The sequence below is a fragment of the Lodderomyces elongisporus genome, chromosome 2, assembly GCF_030384665.1.
Source record: "Lodderomyces elongisporus chromosome 2, complete sequence".
Taxonomy (NCBI): Eukaryota; Fungi; Ascomycota; class Pichiomycetes; order Serinales; family Debaryomycetaceae; genus Lodderomyces; species Lodderomyces elongisporus.
The window spans coordinates 390,424-408,549 of NC_083674.1; the positions used below are offsets into that span (position 1 = coordinate 390,424).

At 36.6% G+C, this 18,126-nt stretch overlaps 8 protein-coding genes across 8 annotated transcripts; 5 read left to right on the top strand and 3 right to left on the bottom strand. All coding sequences in view use genetic code 12, as the record gives it.

The window, feature by feature from the left end:
• Positions 1 to 1,083: 1,083 nt before the first annotated feature.
• On the top strand, positions 1,084 to 2,703 carry PNS1 (pH nine-sensitive protein 1; the record flags this gene model as incomplete). The annotated part of the gene is made up of 1 exon (XM_001526588.2): positions 1,084 to 2,703. The coding sequence occupies one exon, from the start codon at positions 1,084 to 1,086 to the stop codon at positions 2,701 to 2,703; it is 1,620 nt and encodes a 539-aa protein (XP_001526638.1).
• A 670-nt stretch (positions 2,704 to 3,373) lies between these two features.
• Positions 3,374 to 4,519, top strand: vps29 (Vacuolar protein sorting-associated protein 29; the record flags this gene model as incomplete). The annotated part of the gene is made up of 1 exon (XM_001526589.2): positions 3,374 to 4,519. One exon carries the CDS (start codon positions 3,374 to 3,376, stop codon positions 4,517 to 4,519), a length of 1,146 nt encoding a protein of 381 aa, XP_001526639.2.
• Positions 4,520 to 4,665: 146 nt separating this feature from the next.
• CDC36 (transcriptional regulator) lies at positions 4,666 to 5,391 on the bottom strand (the record flags this gene model as incomplete). The annotated part of the gene is made up of 1 exon (XM_001526590.2): positions 4,666 to 5,391. One exon carries the CDS (start codon positions 5,389 to 5,391, stop codon positions 4,666 to 4,668), a length of 726 nt encoding a protein of 241 aa, XP_001526640.2.
• Positions 5,392 to 5,713: 322 nt separating this feature from the next.
• Positions 5,714 to 6,592, top strand: FAP7 (factor activating pos9; the record flags this gene model as incomplete). The annotated part of the gene is made up of 1 exon (XM_001526591.2): positions 5,714 to 6,592. The coding sequence occupies one exon, from the start codon at positions 5,714 to 5,716 to the stop codon at positions 6,590 to 6,592; it is 879 nt and encodes a 292-aa protein (XP_001526641.2).
• A 665-nt stretch (positions 6,593 to 7,257) lies between these two features.
• HMX1 (heme oxygenase) lies at positions 7,258 to 8,169 on the bottom strand (the record flags this gene model as incomplete). The annotated part of the gene is made up of 1 exon (XM_001526592.1): positions 7,258 to 8,169. One exon carries the CDS (start codon positions 8,167 to 8,169, stop codon positions 7,258 to 7,260), a length of 912 nt encoding a protein of 303 aa, XP_001526642.1.
• A 2,419-nt stretch (positions 8,170 to 10,588) lies between these two features.
• On the top strand, positions 10,589 to 12,247 carry PVL30_001440 (uncharacterized protein; the record flags this gene model as incomplete). Its single annotated transcript, XM_001526593.2, has 1 exon — positions 10,589 to 12,247. One exon carries the CDS (start codon positions 10,589 to 10,591, stop codon positions 12,245 to 12,247), a length of 1,659 nt encoding a protein of 552 aa, XP_001526643.2.
• Positions 12,248 to 12,609: 362 nt separating this feature from the next.
• PVL30_001441 (uncharacterized protein) lies at positions 12,610 to 12,927 on the top strand (the record flags this gene model as incomplete). Its single annotated transcript, XM_061119231.1, has 1 exon — positions 12,610 to 12,927. One exon carries the CDS (start codon positions 12,610 to 12,612, stop codon positions 12,925 to 12,927), a length of 318 nt encoding a protein of 105 aa, XP_060975214.1.
• A 183-nt stretch (positions 12,928 to 13,110) lies between these two features.
• On the bottom strand, positions 13,111 to 15,549 carry MDM20 (mitochondrial distribution and morphology; the record flags this gene model as incomplete). Its single annotated transcript, XM_001526594.2, has 1 exon — positions 13,111 to 15,549. One exon carries the CDS (start codon positions 15,547 to 15,549, stop codon positions 13,111 to 13,113), a length of 2,439 nt encoding a protein of 812 aa, XP_001526644.2.
• Between the last annotated feature and the right edge of the window lie 2,577 nt (positions 15,550 to 18,126).

An 18,126-nucleotide genomic window follows, 5' to 3' on the forward strand; every position in this document is an offset into this window, starting at 1 on the left:
ACGTAACTTTTTCACGAATAGCCAAATATAGCAACCTTTGGTCTCGCCAATTTCAGTTGTCTGTTTTTGAAGACATACAAAAAAATAAAAATAAAAAAAAATAAAGAGTAAATTTTTTTTTTTAAATATTTATTTCTTTGTAACAACAATAAGGAAATTTCAATTCGTCTAAAGAAAAGAGAACAAAAGAAGAGCAAAGCATTCTTACTTTCAACTATAGAATAGTGGAAATGTTATTACAGTTTAGTACAAAATCTATAGTCATAATTCTCTCTCTTTTTTTTTTCTTTCTTAAGTTAAAGGTAAAGAAAAGGTGAAGGAAGGAAACCTTAACATTTGTATTTGCGTAGAATAGGATGGCGATGATGCTGCTACTGCTACTGCTACTACTACTGCTACTACTACTACTACTACTACTACTACTAGCCCTATGAGGCTGACTATTGAGGAAACCGAAGGAAAAAAAAAAAGCCTGCCTCGTGTGTATGCAAAAGCAAGGTTACACAAAAAAATCAGGAAAGGACCTACTTTTCTTACTTACCAGTTTACCAGTTTACCAGTTTACCAGTTGACCAGTTGACCAGTTGACCAATTGACCAATTGACCAATTGACCAGTTTACCCTTTTACCCTAGTACTTACAATTTGAATTTTTTTTAAAAAAAACAATCACCTCATCATAGCACCCCATCTCTGTATCATCCAATCTATTGTTTTTTTTGGGTTTTTTTTTTGTTTTTTAGTATGTTTACAATTGCTTGCAAAGACAAAACCGTATTGTAAACAAATGTATTTGAATTTCTCTTTTTATATTTATTATTCAATTTATATATATATGTATATATGTATATGTTTTTTATTTTTCTTTTGGGAAAACCTCCTTCTTTCCCTTTCCCCTCCTCCTCCTCCTCTTCTACCTCTGCTCTGTGCAATTACCTTTATTTGTTACCCAATCTAATTCAGTTTTGAGGCCATCAAGTTTGTTTATAACTACTTGTTTTTTTTTTTTTTTAATTTTCCTTTTGTTTTATTCTTCCAAACAAACTTCCCAATTACTGCCAATAGTTTGCTTTATCTGAAAGCTATGAGTCAGAATAACAATAATTATTACCCACCTCCAAATTACCCACCATCGGGACAACCAGAGTATGGATCACACAACCAACAGCAGACTTATGGTTATGGAGGCGGTGGCAGCGGCGCTGCACACCACAACCAGAATCAAGATGGTACATACTATGTCAACCCAGATTTGGAAAACATGAAGAATGAAAAACCTCAACCATCGCAAAACTTTGATGAGAGTTTCAAGATTGAAAAACCAAGGTTCAATGATTGGCCATTTGCAATCTTTTTTTTGCTAACCGTTGCAGGGTTCATTGCAGTAGCAGGAATCACCGTAAATGCATTGAGAGCCACCTATGGAGATCAAGGAAGCGGCATTTACAACAGCTCCGACTCATTCACAATGAATAGAAATACCGTCATCTTGTTTGCATTTGTTTTGGTACTCTCCATTGTTATGTCCGCATTGGGTATGATGTTTATTCGAGCATTTGCCAAAACATTTATCTACGTTGCTTGCATCTTGAATGTCGTGTTATCCATTGGTACTGCAATTTTCTACTTTGTTGAGCACTACTACAGTGCAGCAATTGTTTTTTTGATTTTTGGGTTATTTGCTGCCTTTTGTTACTGGAGAGCACGCAGTAGAATCCCACTCAGTGCAACAATCTTGAGGATTGTGATTGATGTAATGAAACAATATCCCTCAACATTAGTCACGTCGTTTTTTGGCCTTGTGATTAGTGCAGGCTTTGGAGCATTGTTTAGTGTTGTTATTATCGGAACATATGTGAAATTCAAACCCAATGCCGACAATACTGGTTGTGAAGTTGGTGGAGGTTCGTGTAGCCAAGCCAAGTTGGTTGGTGTATTGGTGTTTGTATTCTTTGCTGGATACTACATCTCGGAAGTGATCAAGAATGTTATTCATGTTACCATCTCAGGTATTTACGGTACCTGGTACTATTTAGCCAACTCAGACCAAGGTGCTCCAAAACACCCCGCGTTATCGTCATTGAAAAGAGCCATGACCTATTGTTTTGGCTCCATTTGTTTTGGTTCGTTGATTGTTACCATTATACAATTGATCAAACAACTTCTCAACATTGTTGCCTCTCAATTTGTTGACAGTTGGGGCGGACAATGTGCCATGCTCATTGTTAACTTTATCATGAGTTTCATCAACTGGTTGGTGCAATACTTTAACAAGTATGCATACTCATATGTCGGTCTTTACGGTAAGTCCTACATCAGGTCAGCAAAGGATACATTTGACTTGTTTAGATTCAAAGGTATGGATGCATTGGTCAATGATATGTTTATCAACAATGCATTGCATTTTTACTCATTGTTTGTGGCTTACTTATCTTCGCTTTTGGCATACTTGTATTTGAAATTCACCAAGCCTGGCTACAATGACGATGGTAACTATTATGCCCCCGTTGTTGCATTCACTTTCTTGATCTCAATGCAGATTTGTAACATTACCTTGAGTGTTATCCAATCTGGTGTGGCTACCTTTTTTGTTTGTTTGGCCAAGGATCCAGAAGTGTTGCAAATGTCTCAAAGAGATGAACTATTCAACGAGATTCAAAAGAACTACCCACAAGTATACCAAAAGATCACCACTGATCATTAAAGAGTAGGCCCTCGAATACCATTTGATTGGTGACTCGGAATTAATTAATAGTACTTTTTGTTTAATAGTAATAATAATAATACTAATAATACTAATAATAACAATGATGATAATAGAAATTAAAGAATTGTAAAATCTTGATACCAAAAAGAAGAAAAAAAAATTAGAAGATGACCAGAGAAACTTGAAAGATATATAATCATGAAACATATAAAAAGACAAAAAAAGTCCCATTTTTATGGATACTCTAGTGGTATAAAGGTGGTCTGTGTATACATCTTGGTTTGACTATTATATACATTCATAGATACATATATATGTATATACACACTTTTCAAAAAATGGCAAAAGAAGTAAAGAAAAGCCGCTAAAATTGGTCCTCTATCATATAATATTGATACTCGCGGAATATTTCTTTCGGGGGAAAAGAGAGAAGAAACGGAGATTTCGCCAACTCTCCTTCAACTACATTGTAAGAGAAATTAAACTAACATTGACACATCATTTCGACACAATCTTATTATCTTTTTTCCAATATCCAATATCCAATATCCATTTTTCATTTTCATTTTCATTTTCATTTTCTTTTTCATTTTCTTTTTTTCAGTGTGTTATTTGTTTGCTTCTTGTGCTTTCGTTTATCAATAATACTTTTTATATCCACAGAAAAATGCTTACACTTGCTTTAGGCGACCTTTACATTCCCGAAAGGGCCATTGATATTCCATCGAAATTCAAGAAACTACTCAGCCCAAATCCACAAAACTATCCTACAAACTCCAAGATTTCGAAAGTTGTATGTTTGGGTAACATCACCAACTCGCCTTCAACTCTCCGATTTCTTCATGATATTTCACCACACTTTCAACTCGTCAATGGTGAATTTGATGATCCAGTTGTGGTATCACAACAACTCGATTTGATTATTGAGTCTCATCAATTGAAAAATAGTCGACGAGACACAACAGCTACGAAGACGAAAATCCCAATGTATACAAAAATTGTACATGATGATTTAAAAATAGGGTTCACCAACGGGTACCAGATTATGCCACGCGGCGATCCATTGCAATTGAGTGCATTGGCAAGGGAAATGGATGTCGATATATTGGTCTGGGGTGGAACACATAAGGTTGAAGCGTATGTGTTGGACAACAAGTTTTTTATCAATCCAGGAAGTATTACCGGCGCGTTTAGCTTTGATTGGCCAGAACAGGAAGAGGAAGAGGAAGAGGAGGAAGGTGAAGGAGAAGTTGATGTGGATAACACTAGTGCGAATGAGTTGGCAGATAAGGAAGATAGAGAAAACATCACGAAAAAGACGAATGATGATGAGGAAACAAAAGAGGCCAATAATGAAACGGGTATTCAAATTGACAAAGACCAGGAAAAAGAACAAAATGTCAAAAAGGATGACCCTGAAGTGAAGGTTGAAGCGTCTAATGGATCGCAAGACAATTTGGATAAGGCCGAAAAAGGATCTGATGAGAAAAGTGTAGAAGAGGAAGAAAAAGATGAAAAGGAAGAAAAAGAAGAAAAGGAGGAAAAGGAGAACACCGAGAAGCCACTTGCTGAGAAATTAGCAGACATTCAAGAGGCAGACAGAAAGGCCAAGGAGCAACAGCAGCAAGAACAGTATCAAAAGGCCAAAGAGTCGGAGATGTTTAAAAGAACTCTACATCAAGTCACGGAGCTGAATACATCAATTCCATCTTTTGTCTTACTCGATAGTCATGGCTCAACATGCATTTTATACATATACACCTTATTCGACAACAAAGTCAAGGTCGATAAAGTAACATATACAAAAGAATAATACAATAAACAAAATGAACAAATTTTAACAGATGTCAGAGTTTCAAATCGTTTCTCTCTCTCTCTCTCTCTTTACTTCTCTTCACCTCTCTTTACATCACTTAAGTATTCGTTTATTTGATTTTACTTTACTTTCTTTTCATTTATCTAGGCTTGAACTGAAGAATAATGCAAAACAAATTCTTTTCTAATCTTTTCCCAGTTATGGGGGTCAAAAAAGATGTACACACCTTTTTCCACATCTTGTCCAATTAATACAGGTTCCACATTACTATCCTTGGTTAACCATACTTGAATATCCTTGTGATACCTCCAATTTCGCGCAACTAGTTCCCTTGCCGCATATTCTTGCAATGTATCCCTCGGTTTCATATAAAATATATAAAATAATGTTTCATCAGTCAAGCTCTGTATCTTTTGGTCTATTGGACCGGGGTTCTTACCTTTTGCAAGCAATGACGAGTTCTGCAAGGCTTTAGGGATATGGAAATATGGTTCGACTTCCAGTCGTGACGTTTCTGACCATGGCGAGGCTAAGTTCTTGAGAATTTCCAGGTTGGCACTGAGATCAAGTCCACATTTGCTTATATCTTGGCCCAAAGCGTAGTTGGTATACTCAGATTGATCCATTCGGACAAGGGAAGAAAGTCCTCGAAGTCCATACTTGCCCAAACTATCGTCGTCCTTATTGATGGGGTTGGAGGATGAGGACGATGAAGAAGTAGTAGTATTAGTAGTAGTGTTGGCGGTGGTGGTGGGCAAGTCTGTTGACGGTAGTTGCAGTTTTGGGTGCTGATTCTGTGAATTCAAGCTCGCCGTAGCAGGATGTGCAGCAGCAGTTGTGGCAGTCGTCGTTATCGTGGAAGATACCATATTACAAGTTTGGAGCTATTAGTATCTGGTCTTCGTTGTCAATGTCTAATTCTATTCGATTTGTTCGTGGTAGTTTTTTCTCTATAATTTTTATTTTTCTTTCTACATTAGATTTTTTTTTTCTTCTCCCGACCTTTTCTACGCTTTGGTTCCAAATTTGTGCGGCATGAGGGGAATTTTTTAATAGCATCGGAGCAACTATTTTGCAGCTCTTCTCCACAACAACAACAACAACAACAACTACAGGAAGAAGAACATCCTCATCATCACTATCACTGCCCTCAACAGTTGTCATTTTTAGTAAAGTTTCAACATCTTGGTAATGTCAACTCCACGCAGGTATTCTCCAAATATAATAGTTACAGGTACGCCAGGGTGTGGTAAGTCTTCGCACTCGCAGTGTCTTGTTGACCAACTTAACCAAACCTTGTTTCAAGAGGGTACTGTGTATCATTTCAAGCACTTCAATATTAGTGAGGTTGCAAAAGAGCGCGATTGTATTGAGTCTTATGATAAAAAAAGAGATACCCATGTGGTGAATGAAGACAAGTTGCTTGACTCTTTAGAACCGGATTTACGATCAGGTGGTGTTATTGTTGATTGGCATTGTTGTGACATTTTCCCCGAAAGACTCATTGACTTGGTAATTGTGTTGAAGACAGACAATTCCAAATTATATGATCGATTACAGAAGCGTAATTATAAGGAATCCAAAATACAGGAGAATTTGGACTGTGAAATTATGCAGGTGATTTTAGGCGAAGCAAGAGATGCATATATTCCAGAGATTGTTATTGAATTGGAGAGTGATACTGCCGAACAGATGGACGAGAATGTGGATAGGATTACAAGCTGGGTCAAGAACTGGATTCAAGATCATCCCAAGGGTGTGACTAACGAGTTAGAAGATGGTGCTCATAGTGATAAATCAGAAGAAGAAGAAAAAGGAGAATATTCCGACGAAAGTTTTGATTCCGATGATGCCGATGAAGATGAAAGTGAGAGTGAAGAAGATGAAGAAAACAATTCAGATGCAGCATTCAATACAGACAATGAAGATCCTGCAAATGTAGAAGATGGATTAAATGATGATGAAAAGACAACACTCGAACAAGAAGAGCAAGATCAAGAGCAGGCAAGAGAAGAGGGAGAAGAAGCCACTAACGAAGAAATGGAACACACTGAAGACATTGCACAATAGAAGTGGATACAGCAATGAATGCTATTGAAATCAAATATCCTAGAGTTTGGCCCGACATTTTTGTTCAGATTAGAAAGAAGTTCTTTATTCATTTTCCCCATTTTGTTTTCCTCTAGTCTTTGTTCAATGGTGTATATAAAAAGAACCAACACCCTTTTACGTTCTATAAATTTTGAATTAATATGTACATATATATATATATATATATATATAGACTAAGCTTTTAATAGAATTAATCTAGTTTGTATTTTCATTTTATTTGCTCTTCCACCTTCTTCAAAGAGGTTTAGATAAACATTAATAGAGACATATGCTACTAAGTTTATAGTTGTTTTTGATTTTCTTTTGGCGTAAGAAAAAAATGGGAAACGGCAGATTAAAGAATGAAACGATAAAGATGACCTAAACAAATAGAATGTTTCGTACTACACGCAGTTTACACCAAGAGCAATTCTAAATCGTAACATAAATTGTATTAAATATTCGTATCTGGCATCAATTATAAAAGGTATAGGAAGAAATAAAATAAGCTAAAAAGGAAGAAAGATGGTAAAGCAAAAGCCAGAGGGGATTGGGATGGGGGTTGGGATGGTGGAGAAGAGCGAGAGGGAGGTGGGGTCATTAAAAAAGAACATAAAAGTTTAATTTTTGTTTTGGTTCTGTTCCTAAAGGCTTCTAAAAAGCACTCTTTGGACATAAAACAAAATCAAGATGACCAACAACCCTATTACACCATAGTACCCTTTTGTCACTGCATAGTATGTCCACGATCCTTGAATCTTTGCCAAGTTATGGTTCTCCAATTCATGTAAACATTTTGCATTTTGTTCAAAGATGAATTTCGACTCCTCGATAATCTCTTGTTTCTGTTCCTCAGTGAGTCCGTTTCTTGTGACAAGTTCATAATCTCTCTTATAAATAACGCGCAACAAGTTTTCATCAGCAACGTCAAATGTAAAGAAATTGGTTCCCAATTTAACGATTTCCTCGTGGGAAAGACCATCTTTTCTTGGGTACATTCCTGTAGCCTTGGCAAATGAAGATCTCATAATTCTGCCACCTGCAAAAAGCGCCAAATACATCACATGCAAGTAAGCAAACAAAAGGTATGGTTTTTCAGCGGTTACTTGTTTGATGTGGTTGGCAAATTTAATCTGTTCAATCATCATTGGGTCGACAAACTTGCTCTTGTCGTCATTATAAAAGAACAAAAGGTCTTGTTCTGCCTTTTCTTTTCTAGCAATTTCTGGCTTCCATACCTGCGAAAGCATCTTGGACCATTCCGAGTCGGGGTATGTGTCCAATTGGTGGTGCAAACTAGTTTCAATACTGGCAAACACATGGTAAAAAGCTTGCAATCCTTGACGGAAAACTTTATAGTTGCGCAAGGCAATGGCCAATTTCAAGGTGACCAACTTGTCGACTTTATCGTGCAATGATCTTGTCTCTGTATTAATTCTGTTTGCCAAAGCTCCAACATCAGTTTTGCTGGGGATGATTTCTTTTTGGCTGAGCTTTGTTGTAGCTCCAGCGACATAGACTGGAGCCTCTGTAGCTATACTTGTGGTAGAAGCCATTATTGTGTAACTGGTTATGTTTGAACTATAGGAATATTTAAAGTATGAGTCTTTTATCAAATAACAAAACGATAAAAGAAGATAAAAAGGAGATAGAAAAAAAAAAACTCGTTGATGATGATAAATAACCTAGATAGAGATAGCAGGGAGGAAAAATGTGGGAAAATATGGTTATATATATATATATACACACACATCTATATATAGTGTGTGCACTATTTTTTTTATTATTCTTTTGTAAAATATTCATCTCGCAGTTATCGGGTTTCAACATCAATTTTTTCTTTATATATATATTTTCTGTTGGATTCTTTGCTCCTTTTTTTTTTTTTTTTTTTTTTTCTTTTTAGCTACTAACTATGGAAAGTGCGCTACTTTGTCTTTGTATCCACAATTACGAAATTTTTGATTTTCCAGGAACACGAGCAGACGACACATGTTACCATCATCACAATAGTACTCGCAACCACAGCCTCCATGTCAAAAATACTCACTTCCCCTTTATACATGTCCTTCAGCTACAAACCACACAAAACAGTTGTAAATAATCAAAAGGAAAAGAACTAAATATTGTTTTTTTCTTTTTCTTTTTGTTTTTTTTTTCTTTTGAGAAGAGTGGTATGTGTGAGTTTTGAAGAATAGGAACTTGGTGTATACAGACTGAGCTTGAACTTTGCAACATCAGATGCTTTTCCTAAACGTGGCCCGATGTTCGCGCTCTATGTTTTAAACTCAGTCTCAATCTCTTGGGGCGGGTGTACGTGTATGAGTGTGTACAAGTGTGTACAAGTGTGTACAAGTGTGTACGTGTTTGCAACACTTTAGGCTACAACTTCTAATCTCAAGCTGTTTATTGTATTTATCGGTGATAAGAAACTTGAGAGCATTTTGTGGAAGCGCCAGGGCAGGTGGAAGCTGAGAGAATTGTCAAACAAAAAGAAATAAAATAAAATAAAAAAAAATAAAGAGAAAAGAAAGAAAGAAAATACCGCGTAGCCTTAACAGATTATAATTTCATCTGGTCACGTGATGTAAAATTTATAATATGTTCTTCTCTTTCACCTCTATTCCGTTGAATGCTTTGGTGGTTCCTTACATATACTCTAAGTTTAAAACAGTAAATAGATAGTAATACTTGAACAAAATGGGCCAGTGCTAATAACGATTGCTTGATTTCGCCAAAGTTAGTGTGTTATTTTCTCTGTTTTCGATTTCATTTTTGTTTCTCTTTCTCTTTCTGTTTCTTTCATTTTTCTTTAATTTGTTGTTGTTGTTGTTGTTGTTGTTGTTATTGTTGTTGTTATTGTTGTTGTTATTGTTGTTGTTATTGTTGTTGTGCTTTTATCAAGAAATAGTGTAACATTGTTTGCAGCTTTACTTTTCCTTTTTTCGGTCATTGCTATTACCAATACATTGAGTCTTAAACTTTTAATGTTGTTTCATCTTATCTAGACTATCATTAGTTTCTGATAAGATCAGCCTTACATGTAGATTCCAATAAGCGCATAAACACATAACAAATTTTTTTTTTGAATATACTGCAACGCATTCAACAACATTCTCCTTAAAAAAGTGTCTGGCTGCCGTGGTTAGAAGAATGACAATTATTGTAGACTCGCATATATTTGGAATTTAAAAGTTCAAAGAGAATCGTTATCTGCAATCCTTGTTTACTCTCTATTTTTCCATGAACTATCCAATTCATTGATCATTTGATCCTTTCTATAGAATGCATTGTGTCAAGGCAATAATGTCACATAGTCACATAGTCACATGGAAATACACTTGTTTTCAACCATAGGACACTGCAACTTGGAAACAAAAAAAAAAAAAAAGTAATGACACGCCTTCGGAGTAGTATGAACTTATCGGATACGGGACTTTTGTCCAAATTAAACACAAGTTAACAATATCCATAGTTTCTCTCCATTCGTCCAAGTCTTTTTACAATTTTCGATAGTCATAATGGAAATCAAACCTCATTTGTAAAATTTACAATAATAGTTTCAATCCTTCAACTCCGCCACTTCATGCTTCTCTTTGTAACGTGATGACGCTACAAAGAAATAATTAACGGGTTGGAAGGGGGGAGGCCATTGCGGAAATAAGGAGGTGAAAGAAGCAGAATCAAATGAAGAGTAAGATGACTCTGACAAAAAGTATCACTATATACACTACAAATATCGCTGTTGGTACCACCATTGGTATTATTGGTATTACTGGTATTATTGGTATTATTATCAGTAGCACTCTTGCTGCTGCTGTATTTGCGTCGGAAGAAAATAGTTTGTCAATGCGCATTTGCTGAAACACGTAAAATGCGTTAGTTAACTTCCTTCCTTCCCCCTTCTTTATAATTTTATTTGTTTGTTCACTTAGCTTTCAATGCGGTATCCTCTAGTAATTTCTACTCCTCTAAATGACCACAGTGAGTGTTCTCGAAACAAAGAAACTCAAGGATATTCCAATCATTAATGGTGATTTTCCACGGGGTTGGAGAAAAAGATATTATGGCGACTGTTACAAGACAAGAGGCTACTACTTGCTTCTCTATGTGGAATCTCAACATAATAACAACTCCATCTTGAACTTTTACGTCACTGATTTCACATCCCACAGGCAATGCACTACTGAAGAGCAAAGCGATGAGCGATCTCATGCAACAAACCTATTCAACTTAAAAAAAAGTCAAGTTTTGAAATTGATTGTACATCGTGATAAACTTGGCGATATTAGTGAGTCATATCAGCATGCACACCCAAGTTGCAAATTGGACTTGGTCAAGACATTTTATGATAGTTTTGAGACACATTTCTTCATCGAAGAAGAGTTGATTATTTTTGGAGTAACAACAAAATGGAGAACCTATGGAGGTGTTTTAGAGCCGTACACTTATGATTTCGAGGTTGTTAATTACGAAGAATTGCTCGATGATGATCGTCTCGTAGTGGAAGATCTATATAAAAATATTTTAAAATACACAAACTTTGTTAATAAAAGAGATATCGAGATACAAGAAAATGAAGAAGAAGAAGAAGAGATCGAGGAAGAAGAAGAAGAAGAAATGGAAAAGGAAAAGAGAAAAAAATTGATTAAAAAAATTATACCCAAGAAATTTTGGCAACCACAGAATAGTAGCACACATGAGAAGTCTAGCCTTTTGCTTCCACCGGGAAAACTACCGGGCATCAAAGTAACACATGGAAAGGGCAATAAAACTGGCGTAGTCAGTGAAGCTAGTGAAACTAGTGAAACTGAGATTCAGGACAGTGTTGGTATTGAAGAATATCGAAACCCTCAACGACTATCAAATGAAACACCTGTTTCAACAAGAAAAACAACCTCTAAAAACATTGTTGATCATAACAGATCACAAAGAGGTTCTGTAAATAGATCTGCTGATAATTATGATGATGAATCTATTGATGATTCGGAAGAGCTGGTTAATGGAAACAAATTTGCATTACCACACGCGCAGTTGAATTTGTCATCTTTAAATAACAGCAACGCTATACATTGTACACAAACAGTTGGCTGTGAACCTATGCAACAGAAAAAACAAAGATTCAACCACAGTAAACCTCGCCAGAATCTAAAACCAGGTTTCTATTCAATTCGTGATTTGAATAGTAGAACAATATCCACTAATGAGAAATGCGATAATTTCGAAAGAAGCAAGGTTTTTCCAACAACATGCAGAATTATAGGAACTAGACCATCGGATTGGCTACTGCTTTGTGGCGTACCTTTCTCTCATCGTATTGAAGATGATGAATCGTATCCACAGCCCATGTTATTCGACATGGAAATTGTCCTTGTCGATGTAGATGCAAACTTGGAAGAAATTGAACGACGAGATATGCTTTCCATATACTTGAACACTTCTCAGGTTTTGAAATTCTTAAAAGTTCCCGAAGTCAAAGATGCATACTATACAATGGAAAAATTGCAAAAGAAGCGGAAATTGAGCAGCAAAGTTAATGCAGGAGAAGTTGTCGATTTAGAGTTGTTTAAAGTTAAAAAAATGGTATTTGATAGGAAGGAACGACTAGTTTGGACTTGTAATCATATACAATAATGCACTTGAGACATTTAGAAGACGTAGTTTGAATATCAAATTTTTTTTTTTCGTCTTTTTTATTTTAATTTTTTAATTTTTTGATTTTTGGCAACCATTATGTAGACTGTTATTGAGCCATTAAAGCCGCATACCGCTTTTTTACAAATCAAATTTCTTTGTACCCTAACAATTGCAAAAAAAAAAATATAAAATATAAAAAAAAATAAAAATAAAAACAGAAAATAAAAAGAGAGAATAGGAATCACAAGTAAAACAAAAAAGTGTCAAATAATTACTAGAAATTAATAACAATCAATCGCTTTTGTTTCTTTGTTTCTCTTTTTCTGCAACCCCATTCCTACTAATTCGCCGTACACATGATGTTTATACGCAATTTAGCAACAGCTGCTAAACCCCTTAAACCCACCTCGTCATCGCTTTCTACTTCAAAACTCAAGAAAGATATTCCCTCCCTTGAAGAATATCTATTCAAACAACGAGTCAAACAAGTCTATAGATCAGTTCTTAGGCAACTAGCTCACCATCATGAAAAACGAGATCTTACTAAGTTTATACGTGATGAATTTAAAGTGAATGAGGCAGAGCGTGACTTAACATATAGGAAGTACTTGTTGAGCCAGGGATTGAATAGGATTGGACAGATGAGTGCTAGTCTTGGGTTGAACATTCGTGTGTAAAAAAAAAAAATTGATACAGAGTTGAATTGGCAAGCATGTTATTACTAAAGTTACTACTGACGGTATTATCACCATACACTACAGAACAAGCTTTTGATATTTGTCTTTTCTTTCTTTTTTTTTTTCTATTTTCTGGTTTGCATCTACTTCTTTCTGTCTTTATGGAGTTTTAAACTCTACATTCTATATGGAGTTTAAAATAGATTTAGTTGAAGCAGAAACCGAGTTTTTGATATCATTTAATATTGGCTGTATATCAAAATCAAACGGGAAATCATCATCACTAAGATTCATACCATCTATGCTAGCCAACTGTCTTTTGACAAAGTCTTCCTTCTTCACATGGGCTGAAATGGTCTTGCATTGGACCAAGATTTGATTCAAGTAGGAACTGGGCTTGCGTTGGGCCAAGCTTTGCACTATCTTGGTAAACTCAGCCAAATTAATCAAGTTTTGGTTCAATTGCGAGCTGAGTATATTTTGGGGCACAAGTAATGGTTGAAGTTTTTCCCATTTCAAATTCTTTTGTACAAAATTGAACAAGGATTGGACTTCATTGTTGGATTTTGGTTTATTGGCCATATTGAGTAAATTGTGGTATAACTTGTTCAACAAAGTGGTGAAAGGATCTGGTTTGTAATCTGGCGAACCCAAAAGCCTATTGAAAGCTTTTATGAGCTTGGCGATTCCAGACTCATCACTTTCGAAAACTAGTGAATAGATGATCAATTTAATTTTTAATGTAATGTTATCTGTAGGAATCCTCATCAAGTTTTCAGTCTTGGCTTTCTTTAATTCGTCATTTACGCATATTGAGTTCCACTCGGTTTCGTAATCTCTGTTATCGGTGTAATTCTCTTCCAAAATTTCCTCTCGGTGCTCTTTCAAATATGAAACAAAGTAACCGAGGTAACCTGTATCATTCAACACCAAGGACAATTGGATGATTCTTTGTATGGTGGTGTTTAATGATACAGAATTTTGCAATTTTTGTCCAAATGAGATAAAACTTGCCAATTTATTGTAAACTTCGTGCTCAAATCCATTTTGCACAGTATCCTTAATCTCTTCGGTTGATGTCAAAAAGAATCGAAACACGTTAATCAATTCATCAAGTGTGGATTTGGTAGGTACATATGCATTGTTCAAGTAATGTCCTAATGTTTCATGTTGTACCATCTTAATTTTCAATGATTGGTAAATTGGGATAACCTGGTCATTTGTGTTGAGTTGTGAATATAACTTGAGTAGCCAAAGCTTGAGTTTATAGTTGTGTTCATCTTTTTTCAACAATTCAGTAATGATTGCAATACATACAACTATGGTCCTGGGTTGCTCCTTAACAGAGGCTTGAGCCAAAGAAGAAACTACGGAAATCAAAATAAGTTCATTTATAGGATCATTATCAAATTCGGATTTTTCGCTTGGCTGTGAGGAAAAAAGTTTGTAAATTTCCCAATTGTCAACTAAGGAATGGAACTTTTGATTATTAACGAGAGTAATCTTACTTTTAGTATCTCTCTGATTCAAGGTCTGGCTCAGTATAATTTCATGCGTTGATGCTTTGATTCTATTATCAATAGTGTCAGGTATGTTTATTTTTGACAAGTCGTTGTAACAACACAATTTTGATTTAAAGACATTGTAATAAGCTTCAATAGCATCGGTGTAGTCACAACCGTACAATTTTCTCAACTCAATATTTGTCAATAGTTTATTCCTACTGTAATTCTTGCTGTCGTTGCACCCCAATTTTAACTCAACATTCTCATATTTATGCTCCAACTCTTTACCAGCTTGTATCCATAATAGCCAGGTGTTGTAGTCGTCGAATTTCTTTTCAAATAATAGATTCTCAGTATATGCATGTAATTTTTCCCAATTTTTATTTTGCTTCATAGATTCAAGGTACAAAATCTGTAATTCCAAGTCTAAGGAAAACTTTGTTTGAGCTAAAAGTGATTCAATTGAGCTATAATCTTTATCAAGAAGCAAGAATCTAGTGTATACGTAAATTTCTTGACAATTTGCAAATGACAGACCATCTACAGCCCTTTCAATCAATTTCTTCCCAAAAGATTTGTACAAATTTAGTTTTCCTGTATCTGCATCTTTTTGTTTTTCTCCCTTTTTCGAATCATTTTGTTGATTTTTTTCATTTTCCGTAATCATGAGGTAAAAGCTGAATGCATACCAAAAAGTATACTTTCTCTCCTTTTTGCTTTTATTCAAATACAGAAAAATCTTGTTAAATTTTGCAGCATTCAATTGCAACACTGAATTTTCAAACCAAATCAATACAAGCTCTTCTGCTTTAATTGGGTATCTCTGGATCACATTTTCCCAACATGCATCTGCCTCTTTTTCCATCCCCACATCTTGGAAAAATTCGCTAAGCATGATAATTGAATCAACATCATTGGGTATACTCTTTAGTAACTGGACATTCTTTTCAATTGCTTGTTGTTTATGTCCAGTTCTGTACAATATTCGGTTTTGTAATAGTGGGTAAAGCGTCCGCTGGGGAAACTTTTTGATCTTTTGAAGCAACAAGGACTGTGCATAACCATATTGATGTTGATCTATAAGACCTATAATCTCTTGGTCAGAGTCGGAAACCATCTTGTTGAAAAAATATATTAGTAAGTGTTTGCCCTATAGTGTGGAGCTTGAAGAAATGCTAGTGCTGTGACATTGCGACCTAAGATAGGGCGCATTGTGCCCATATTTCCACAAAGTGGAAATGCGTGCCAGACTCAAAATTGAGATGCTCTGACATTTCACTCATCTTGAGTGTAAATAGTAGAATATAAATACCTGACAAAAGTCGCATCTTGAACTTGAGTCAAATATCTAGAAACATCGATAAAATACACATTTTACGGTCACAACAACTAGAACGCAATTCCGTGAATATTCGGGAAGAGTGGCGACTCTCCCGAACGCCTTCACTTACGACTTGTATGAGACAACTTACACCTCACACTTACGAGCTTTACTATAATCATAGTTTATTCTGACATAGTAACACTTTAACGGAATGCACTCCTTCTGCAATAAACCTATTCGCTGGTACTAGCTCGCAAGGTAACGAATTCTAGTGCACAGCAGTTGCATTATTTACGAAGAATGACGTTGCTACGTGACAATTTCGTGGTGGTGATATTAGTGAAACTAATAGAAACCGTGAAAGCCGGGTCAGAACTCTGCCGAAACAAGTTACATACCTTTTAAATAGCAAAGTTCTCAGCTTGCGAGGAAGCCAGATAGCACCTATTAAGTGCATCAGCTATGACATTTTTCTTGCCATTAATGTGAACAATGCTGTAATTGAATGATCTCATAAAGTTTAACCACTTATAAGCTCGATTCACAAAGTGGGAATTGTCAAGGCGTTTATTTAGTACCTTAACAATCGATTGATTATCACAATATATGTGGATAACTCCTGTATACCCGACAAGTATTGGGTGAACTTAGTTCAATGTGAGGTAGACACTAAGGAGTTCCTTCTCAAATATTGTATAATTTTTTTTTCCAGGCCATGAAATTTCCCAGAGTAACACAGGACCAACCTAGTAATGCCTTGTTCATCTGTATTTTGCATTACACCTCCCCACGACTCGGTGGATGCGTCTGTATGGATTGTAACTATCTGGTTTAAGTCTAATGGTTGTTGGACAGGGCTGCTTGCTAGGATTCTAATGATGTGAAGGAAGAATTTCTTCGTTTTGTCATCCCACACAATTTTGGCGTTTTGGATTTTCTTTAGCTTGGTTCGCTAAGTCATACAATGGTGCCGTCAATTCAGCGAAGCCAACAATTAATTGTCGATAGTAATTTACCAATCTGTGACATCTCGATCCGGGAAATAGCGAAAGTGTCAAACTAAAAGGTCGATAGGGGTTCTAGTGTATTTACTATCTAAAGAGGTAAGTACAGAGGAGGTCTATCTAACTGGGATCTTGGTGGCTATTTAAGCTCTTCTCGACAACCTCAGAAGACGTAGCACAATGTCGATCTCGGGAAAAATACCAGCTCTCTAATTGGCTAGCGTATATGCAGTTCGCTAGTCAGATGTCCAGAGGCGAATAAACTCGAGATGGCAAGATGCTACGGCGTTTCAGGCGTTCTACAAGAGGTTAGTAAGGGAGCTACTTATGGGTTGGTAGCGAGCTTAATCACGACGTAGATGCCTTGTATGCGACATCCCCCCTAGGTTGTTTGAGGAGGAGTTACTAAATGGCGGTCTTTGGGTGCCACAAGGGCAGGCAAGGACTTTTCGCAAGCATAAGCTAATAAAAGATCGCGAGCGGTTTGTCTAAGTGATGTGGCAGAGTAGTAGACGCATTCGCCATCGGGGTGTTTGGTGGTAGGTGTGTGACGACAAAGGAGTAAGAAACCTGTTTTCCGGGGTTTGTGGTCCACGATGGCGTCGATTTCGACAAGTTGAGATCCGTCCTTGTAGACTTTGAAGCCCACTTTTGGTTGTGGAGCGGTGATAGCATCAGGTGGGAGGGACTTGAGGAGTCTAAGCTGCGAGACGTGGAAATCAGAGTGACCTTTGTAAGATTGAGGCATTTCCAAGGTGTAGTTGACACCATTGTCAGATTTGGCAGCTATAGTGAATGGGCCAGTGAATTCAGACAAAAACTTGCGGCGTTGACCATGGTTGGCAGCATTAGGGTGAGACTTAAGCAGAGGGGTACGAACGAGAACAGCGTCACCAACGTTGAACTCGATGTCACGGTGGCGTCTGTCGTAGTTGTCCTTGAGGCGTTGGAACGTTGCTTTGTGAGCATGGCGAGCAGCTGTGGTGAGACGTTCCAACTTCTCAGTGATGTCAATAGCAGCATTGTCCTGTGCACCCGAGTGGGTAGGAAAAAGAATAGTGGCCGGTGAGCGAGGGATGTAGGAAAGTTCCATCTCAAATGGGGACTTGTGGTCAAGGGCTGAGGTAGGGGTGGAGTTCATAACATATTCCCCAATCAGTAAAAGTTGTGGCCATTCGATGTTCTGGTCAATATAGAGGCGTAAGTAGCGCTCTATTTGTTTGTTCTTGGTCTCTGCGAGACCATTGCTTTGCTGGTGGCTTGTTACTGCGATATTGGAAGTGATTTTGAGGGAACTCATGTAGTTTTGGAAAAGTTCGCTAGTAAATTGAGTACCTCTATCGGTGGTGATGATGGTGGGTATGCC